The sequence below is a fragment of the Olea europaea genome, chromosome 8 (genome assembly GCF_002742605.1).
Source record: "Olea europaea var. sylvestris chromosome 8, O_europaea_v1, whole genome shotgun sequence".
Taxonomy (NCBI): domain Eukaryota; kingdom Viridiplantae; phylum Streptophyta; class Magnoliopsida; order Lamiales; family Oleaceae; genus Olea; species Olea europaea.
In genome coordinates this window covers 20,734,910-20,741,793 of record NC_036244.1, presented here as the reverse complement: position 1 = coordinate 20,741,793, position 6,884 = coordinate 20,734,910, and the positions used below count along the sequence as shown (strand labels likewise).

The window sequence follows — 6,884 nt, the reverse complement described above, 5'->3', positions numbered from 1 at the left end:
ATTTGAATTTCATTTACTTCCTAAACTAAACTTGAATTTTATTTCAATTCATTTAATTTCTATATTCAATTTAATTTACTCAACGTCAGCTTAGCATTTGCCAATGAAATGATAAACAAAATTATACAAGTGTCAAAATACATATAAACTTATTTTCATTGATATTATGTTGTTTATTAAAAAAAATTATTTTTAAAATTTTGACTCCACAATACTAAAGGTCAGAATTCGCCACTATGTGCAATTGATGCATGAGTATTTGTATTCATTTACATATTGGTATGTAATTTTTTTTTTCGGTTGGTTTATGTTTCTAGTTGTTGTGGATTTGGCATTCTTTAGCCTAACAGTTCCTAAAGAATCATCTAGAGCTTCCATTGATCTTGAAGAAATCGAATAAATATCCAGAAGTTTTCCAAATACTGGAGGAGTCCTTCCTAAAGGCTTTCAAGATAGGAAAAAAGGTATACACAGTTCACTTTGCATTATTTTACTTATCATTCTGATGCTTGTATTTTGAGCAAATAGTGCAAGTGACACTGTATAAACACTTTCCCTTTGTCAGATTCTCTACCTTGATTGAGCAGAATCACAGGCTTGAAATCAATTTCTCCTTTTTCTTCTACTGGTGGGTTATAGGTACTTCCATTCTACAACTTTTTTTTATTCTCGATCAAAAATCAAGATTTTAGTTTTATCAAATTGCTCAAATTCGTTTCTATATGGGATTTTTATTGAGGTTTCTCCATGATTATGTTTGGTGATGAGTGAATTGATATTGGTTATTTGATGAGTTATGAATTCATATTATGCTATTTTAAGTGAAAAAAGATTCCTAGTGTTCGTCTGTACAGTCTTCTACTGTTGTTAAATTTAAAAGATTGAGAAAACTTGTGTTCATTTTGAACATTATCTTCCAATGTTAGATTCTTTGATACTAATTATTCACATGATAGTTCCAGCAATTTGTAAATCTCTCTGCTGCTGTTACTGCTAATAAAATGTTTATTACTGAAAATATGATTGATTTTTCTTATGCTTTTCCTAATGCATAATTGTCTCTTTTAAAAGAATATCCTGGGCTTCAAAATGGAAAGAAAGTTCCAAATGTTCCTCTTGGAAATGTTGTCAAGTCAAAAGACTCATGCCATTCTCGTTGGTGAATAGGTTCAAGAGGAAGGCTTTGAGGGTTGTTTATCATTACAATTTCTTTTGTTCTTTTCTCTAATAAAGATGCTTCAGAAAAACATTTGAGTTTCTATTTCTATGATTAGGTAATTGCTGATTTCTTGTCTAACGAAGAAGTTGAAGACATAAAAGAGGTGTATGCTAAGATATACACTGACAATGATGGTATTGTTTCAACTGAAGAACTGAAGGTTGGATTACAAAATTTCAATTCACAGCTAGCAAAGTCTGAAGTACAAATGCTTATTGAAGCTGTGAGTCTACAGCCTGCCTTATATTGTTGGGATATACAAACACTTGTTTTATTTATAAATATTTTCCATTTTTTTTAACTGATAATATAGCATTCCAGCGATGAGAGTTTTGGGGTTCACATCTTCTTATAACCATTAAATTCTAAGCAATATTTTTTTGAAGGTGATGTGGTATTAGTTTGGAAAATGGATCCAGTTCTCGTTTTCACTTTTAATAAATTTCCAGTAGAAAATATAAGGTGATTGAAATGAAGAGAAAATTGAAGAGAAAAGTTAGATAGAGAACATTGTTCATTGTGTGAGCTTTAGATACTGTATGGGGACTTCATCTCTTCGCTTGTTACCAAATTTAACATAAGAACAAAAAGGAAAACATACAGTACCAAATTCCTTTACGTGCTTTAGTCAATACCATTTAACAATTATCCTGTATGCAAACACCACAAACTATATTTGTACNACAGTACCAAATTCCTTTACGTGCTTTAGTCAATACCATTTAACAATTATCCTGTATGCAAACACCACAAACTATATTTGTACGCTGATTGCTTACATACAATATATAATGCTTTCTTCATGCCGAAATACTTATATAGCAATATTCCAAAACCGTCCCACTAAAAACACCAGTATTTTAAAACCAAAGCATCACATCGAGTATATCACATACTTATTGCCTAATATAATGAGATGCTTCCAGCTATCTGGAATAAGTGTTAGATGGTGGTTGTGAACAAATACGATCCAAGCTTGGACCTGGATCTAATTGATTTTTCAGCGAAATTTAGACTCAAATTATAAATTTATTGAAAAAGAAATATGGTTAAATGTAAACTTAATCTTTTATGTAAGAGCTACTTGATATTTCTTGTTTTCTTTATTCACTGTATTGCTACAGGTAGACATGAATTGAAAAGGAACCATGTACTATGGGGAACTTTTTGCCATTTCACTCCATCTGCAAAGGATGGCCAATGATGAGCATCTTTACAAGGCTTTTTCCTATTTCGACAAAGATGGCAATCGTTATATGGAGCCTGATAAGCTTCAAGATCCCTTAATGGAGGACGGAAAGATGATTGTGCAAATGTAGCAAAGGACATATTCCAGGAGGTTGACACAAACAAAGTGAAAACAAATTCCAAGCATTGAATTTAAGAAGTAGATGAATTTATTCTCAATCATTCAATTATGAATGCAGGAGGATAGAATCTATTTGGGGTTCAAAAATTCTTTCAATTTTTACCCAACCCATTGGCTTTACTTCATTAAAGTCCACGCATTACATAAATGACTATACTTGGACTTGGGGGACTATTGTTACGTGTTGTCATACTTGGCCAACCTACTTGGGCTTATGGCCCACTCAATTCGAACCACGTGGCACTCAAGTCGAGGTGGCATCTATGGCCGATGCCCATGTACCGAGGTTTGTTAAAGTAGCTGAACGCCACATGCTGCCGAGGCCTATATACCGAGGCTTCTGAAAATAGCCGAAGCCCTGAATCTGAATCCGAAGCCGAAGCAGAAGCTTCCGAACCATAAAGGAACGTCTTCCAAAATCACTTCTCCCAAGAGATCTTCTACATAAAGATCTTGTTTGAATGATTGATAGAACGTTTATCATAAGTGCACATGTGAAGTCTTGTCATTAGCATGGGGGTTCTGCATAAGCAATAAATGCGCAGCAAGTTAGCAAGTCAAGGATGATGCCTAGGATTAGATATTTGGATTAAAGAGATGAGGTCACGTGCCACCTCATCCAAGGGCTACCATTTTACATGTACCATTATAAATACTTTCCTTGTGTAACATTAAAGGGCTAATGCAAGAATAAATACAAGAAACCACACTTTACTCTCTCTTTCATATTATCTTACAACACAACACGAGTTCATACATATTTACATGCACATTCATGGGCACCGATTGGTAATTATTGTACAATCGAATTAAGAACATCCCGTCGGATTCCTAACGTTTTCGTCCCGCGTCGTTGAGCTACTCCCACGCCCCTGATCCGTTCGTCCTAGACCGTCCACGTGTTTTAGCGTGTAGTACCTTCGCTCACGTGTGCACGGGTGGGTCCGACATCTGTTGGCAACATTTTTTGGGGTCAACAGATTGGTGCCGTTTGTGGGAAACCATACCATAATCACGAACAACCTTGTGGTGAAAGTTTATTGAAGAGCATTTGGGCATTCCCCTTGAAAAATTATTTGTCCTTGAAAAAGAACAAGAGGAAGCCCCACAACTTAAGCAAAATCTGAAGAGTCATACGAAAAGAAAATGAGTTCAAACGAAGACACGTCCCCCAGGAGGGTAAGAGAAAACGCAAATGTACCTCTTCCACCTGCTGTCCCAGCAGCTCGGCAAAGACTCCACCACCACCAAAGTAGAGGTGGAATGCAGGCGATGGCACGACTGTCAAGAGAAATGGCTGCCATGGTGGCTAACATGAGAGATATTGCTAGCCAAAACTTGGCTATGAGGGAGCTCATGACCCAAATGCAAGGCCAGGGAGGCTTCCCCATTCTTTCATACGTCCCTCAGGGGCACTACCAGCAAGAAGATGAAATTCAAAGTCACAGAGCTGCCTTGTCGGACTATAGCCGAGGTGGAAGCCCATTTGAAAGAGAAATGAAAGTTGATGTTTCCTCCAACTACGCGTTTGGCCGACCCACCGAGGTCCCATTGAACCATGATAACTTCCCGCCTCCGTATGAGCAAGAGCCAAGACATAGGAGGGCAGACAGTGTATTTGACAAAATTAGCCTCGCTGAACCTAGGCTTAGACAACAGCAGACACACCAGCCTTGGACAAGGCCACTGCCTCCACCTCCAATGCCCCAGCAACCAAAAGAAAGGCATGAAAATGCCCCCCCGTGTTGCTCCGCCTAGATATAGGCGCCAGAGGAGGGAGGAAGAGGCTAGGAACCATCTCGGAACCTCTCACCAACAACCACGGCATGAGGCCGAGGAATGCGATTCAGATATGCAACAAAGGTCTTGTGACTTGGACGACGACGATGAGAATATGCCATTCTCGAGGGAACTAAGGAGTGCTCAGGTTCCAAGCCACTATGTAATGCCAAAGATACCAAAGTATGACGGAAGAGGCGACCCAGAGAAGCACCTGAATGCTTATAAAACTCACATGAGCCTAAGGGACGCCACATCAGCTGTGAAGTGCAGAGCTTTCCATTTAACACTTAGTGGAGCGGCTGAAATTTGGTATAGTAGGTTACCACCTAGGAGCATAAAAAGCTGGCCCGAGTTCAAGACAACATTGTTGAAGAGGTTCGCGATAAGTAAAGAAGGAGAGGCCTCCATCCAACGTCTCCAAGACATGAGACAAGCACATGGGGAGTCCCTAAAGAGTTTCCTATCACGTTTCACCGATGAGATGACATATTGCGTGCAAGTCACCGATCGTGAGGCACTATCCGCATTAAAGGGAGGTCTAAACATGAATACGCTATTCTGGAGGGACGTGCAAAATCAAGATCCCACCACCTATGATGCCCTACTCGAGATGATGAGGTGGGAAATCATCAATGAAGAATTGATTGAGCATAGGAACAGGGCAAGTAGAGGCCTCCCACCTCCTCAAAGGCAGCGTGCTAGAGGGCCAACCTTCCACCTGATGGACTACAAAATGAACCAGTCTGGAAATGAGAGTTCTGGCCAAGCACTTGCCACCACCACTTTGAGCGCGATTCCTACCTTGGCATATGAGGATATCAACCCAATTACTGACACCCAGCAGATGGAAACCCCACAAGGATCTCGTAGAGGGAGAGGCCGAAGCCGGGGTTCAAGACCTAGAAATAGGTCAAATCAGAACCCACCAGGATACTACGTACACCACCGGTCCTATGGACACGACACAGCGGATTGTCGAGACTATGCGCACCGCTCCCGGTTGGAACCCCCTATGGACAAAAACGAATCGCCCCAGGTGAACAGGCCCCCGCCTTGGCACGACAACCGACGTGGACGTGAGGAGGCTGCTCCCCGTCAAAGGGATGTTTACCTGCGATGAAGGGAGAGCGATACGCAGAGGCCCAGGGAAGGGCGCAGGCACCGAAGAAATCGACAAGCCCAAAATGAGGCCCCTATCCACGAGGTGGATACCATATTTGGAGGCCCCATATGTTGGCGGTGAAACATGAAACGCCAAAAGGAATTACGCCCGGGAGGCTAAACACCCCTCTTTGGCAAGCTACATTGTGGACAGCAGCTCCCGGAGGAACCAAGTTCCACCCATTGTCTTCACCCACGAGGACACCAAAGGAGCTCACTACTCCCACTGCGATACACTTGTTGTGAGAGCCGTCATAGTCCGAAATGGGCTCAAGCGAATGTTAGTTGACAACGGTAGCTCTGTCAACAGTCTATTCGGATCCGCCTTTGACAAGATGATATTGGATCATCAATTGACACCCACCATAACTCCTCTGTACGGATTCATCGGTGATAGCATCACTCCAAGGGGGAAAGATAACGCTTGCAGTGGAGATGGGAGAGTCTCCCCAAACCACGATGAACTTCATGGAGTTCCTTATTGTCGACAGTCGATCGGCCTACTATGGAGTATTAGGTAGGCCAGCCCTAAAAGAATTGGGAGCAGTCACCTCCATCCACCACCTATGTATGAAATTCTCGACGAAAAATGGGGTGGCAGCGGTGAGAGGTGACCAAAGAAGATCGAGAGAGTGTTATCTAAGCTCCATAAAAAAAGTAGAGCCCCGGGACGTCCATGTAATCATAGCCGATATAGTCTTGGCTGACGTCTCGGGTGATGCTCCCACTGAATCGGAAGACATTGATATGATTTATGCACCACCCAATCCGGAGGTATCAGTCATTGATGAGATCGATCCCCGCATAATTGAACACGAACCTCAAGCATCCCCGGTTGAGGAACTTGAGAGCTTCTCGGTAGACCCCCGAGACCCATCCAAGGTGCTGAAAGTAGGCAAGGGCTTATCCAACACTTTGAAGGAAAAGATTAAGGATTTCCTAAGTAAGAACCTTGATGTCTTTGCTTGGAGGCATGAGGACATGGTAGGCATAGACCACAAGGTCAGTTGCCACCACCTGAAAGTCAATTCTAAGGTTGCCCTGCACAGACAAAAAAGGAGAGCCCTCAATCCTGAAAGGTACGAGGCTCTGAAGGAAGAGGTTTAAAAGCTCATCTAAAACGGCTTCCTCCAACCCGATCTTAGTAAAGAAACACAACAGCAAGTGGAGGGTGTGCATCGATTTCACCAATCTCAACAGAGCTTGCCCGAAAGACAGCTTTCCTTTCCCAAAGATTGACCAACTAGTAGACTCCAAGGCTGGGTACGAGTTGTTGAGCTTTATGGACACATACTCCGACTACAACCAAATACCCATGCACCCGGCCGATGAGGAGCACACCTCTTTCATCAC

General features: G+C 41.8%; 1 protein-coding gene across 1 annotated transcript; it reads left to right on the top strand.

Annotated features, from left to right (window-relative positions):
• Window positions 1-312: 312 nt before the first annotated feature.
• On the top strand, window positions 313-2,713 carry LOC111399158 (calcium-dependent protein kinase 13-like). The gene is made up of 4 exons (XM_023026408.1): window positions 313-464; window positions 566-1,189; window positions 1,275-1,442; window positions 2,344-2,713. The coding sequence occupies exons 2-4, from the start codon at window positions 1,145-1,147 to the stop codon at window positions 2,356-2,358; spliced, it is 228 nt and encodes a 75-aa protein (XP_022882176.1). The 5' UTR covers window positions 313-464; window positions 566-1,144; the 3' UTR covers window positions 2,359-2,713.
• The last annotated feature ends 4,171 nt before the right edge of the window (window positions 2,714-6,884 follow it).

What these genes read in the sequence shown, in the direction of transcription:
- LOC111399158 (XM_023026408.1), top strand. Translation starts at nt 1,145, where the DNA reads ATGCCATTCTCGTTGGTGAATAGGTTCAAGAGGAAGGCTTTGAGG. An exon ending in TCAAGAGGAAGGCTTTGAGG is followed by an intron (nt 1,190 to 1,274) that starts GTTGTTTATCAT and finishes TTCTATGATTAG; the next exon opens with GTAATTGCTGATTTCTTGTC.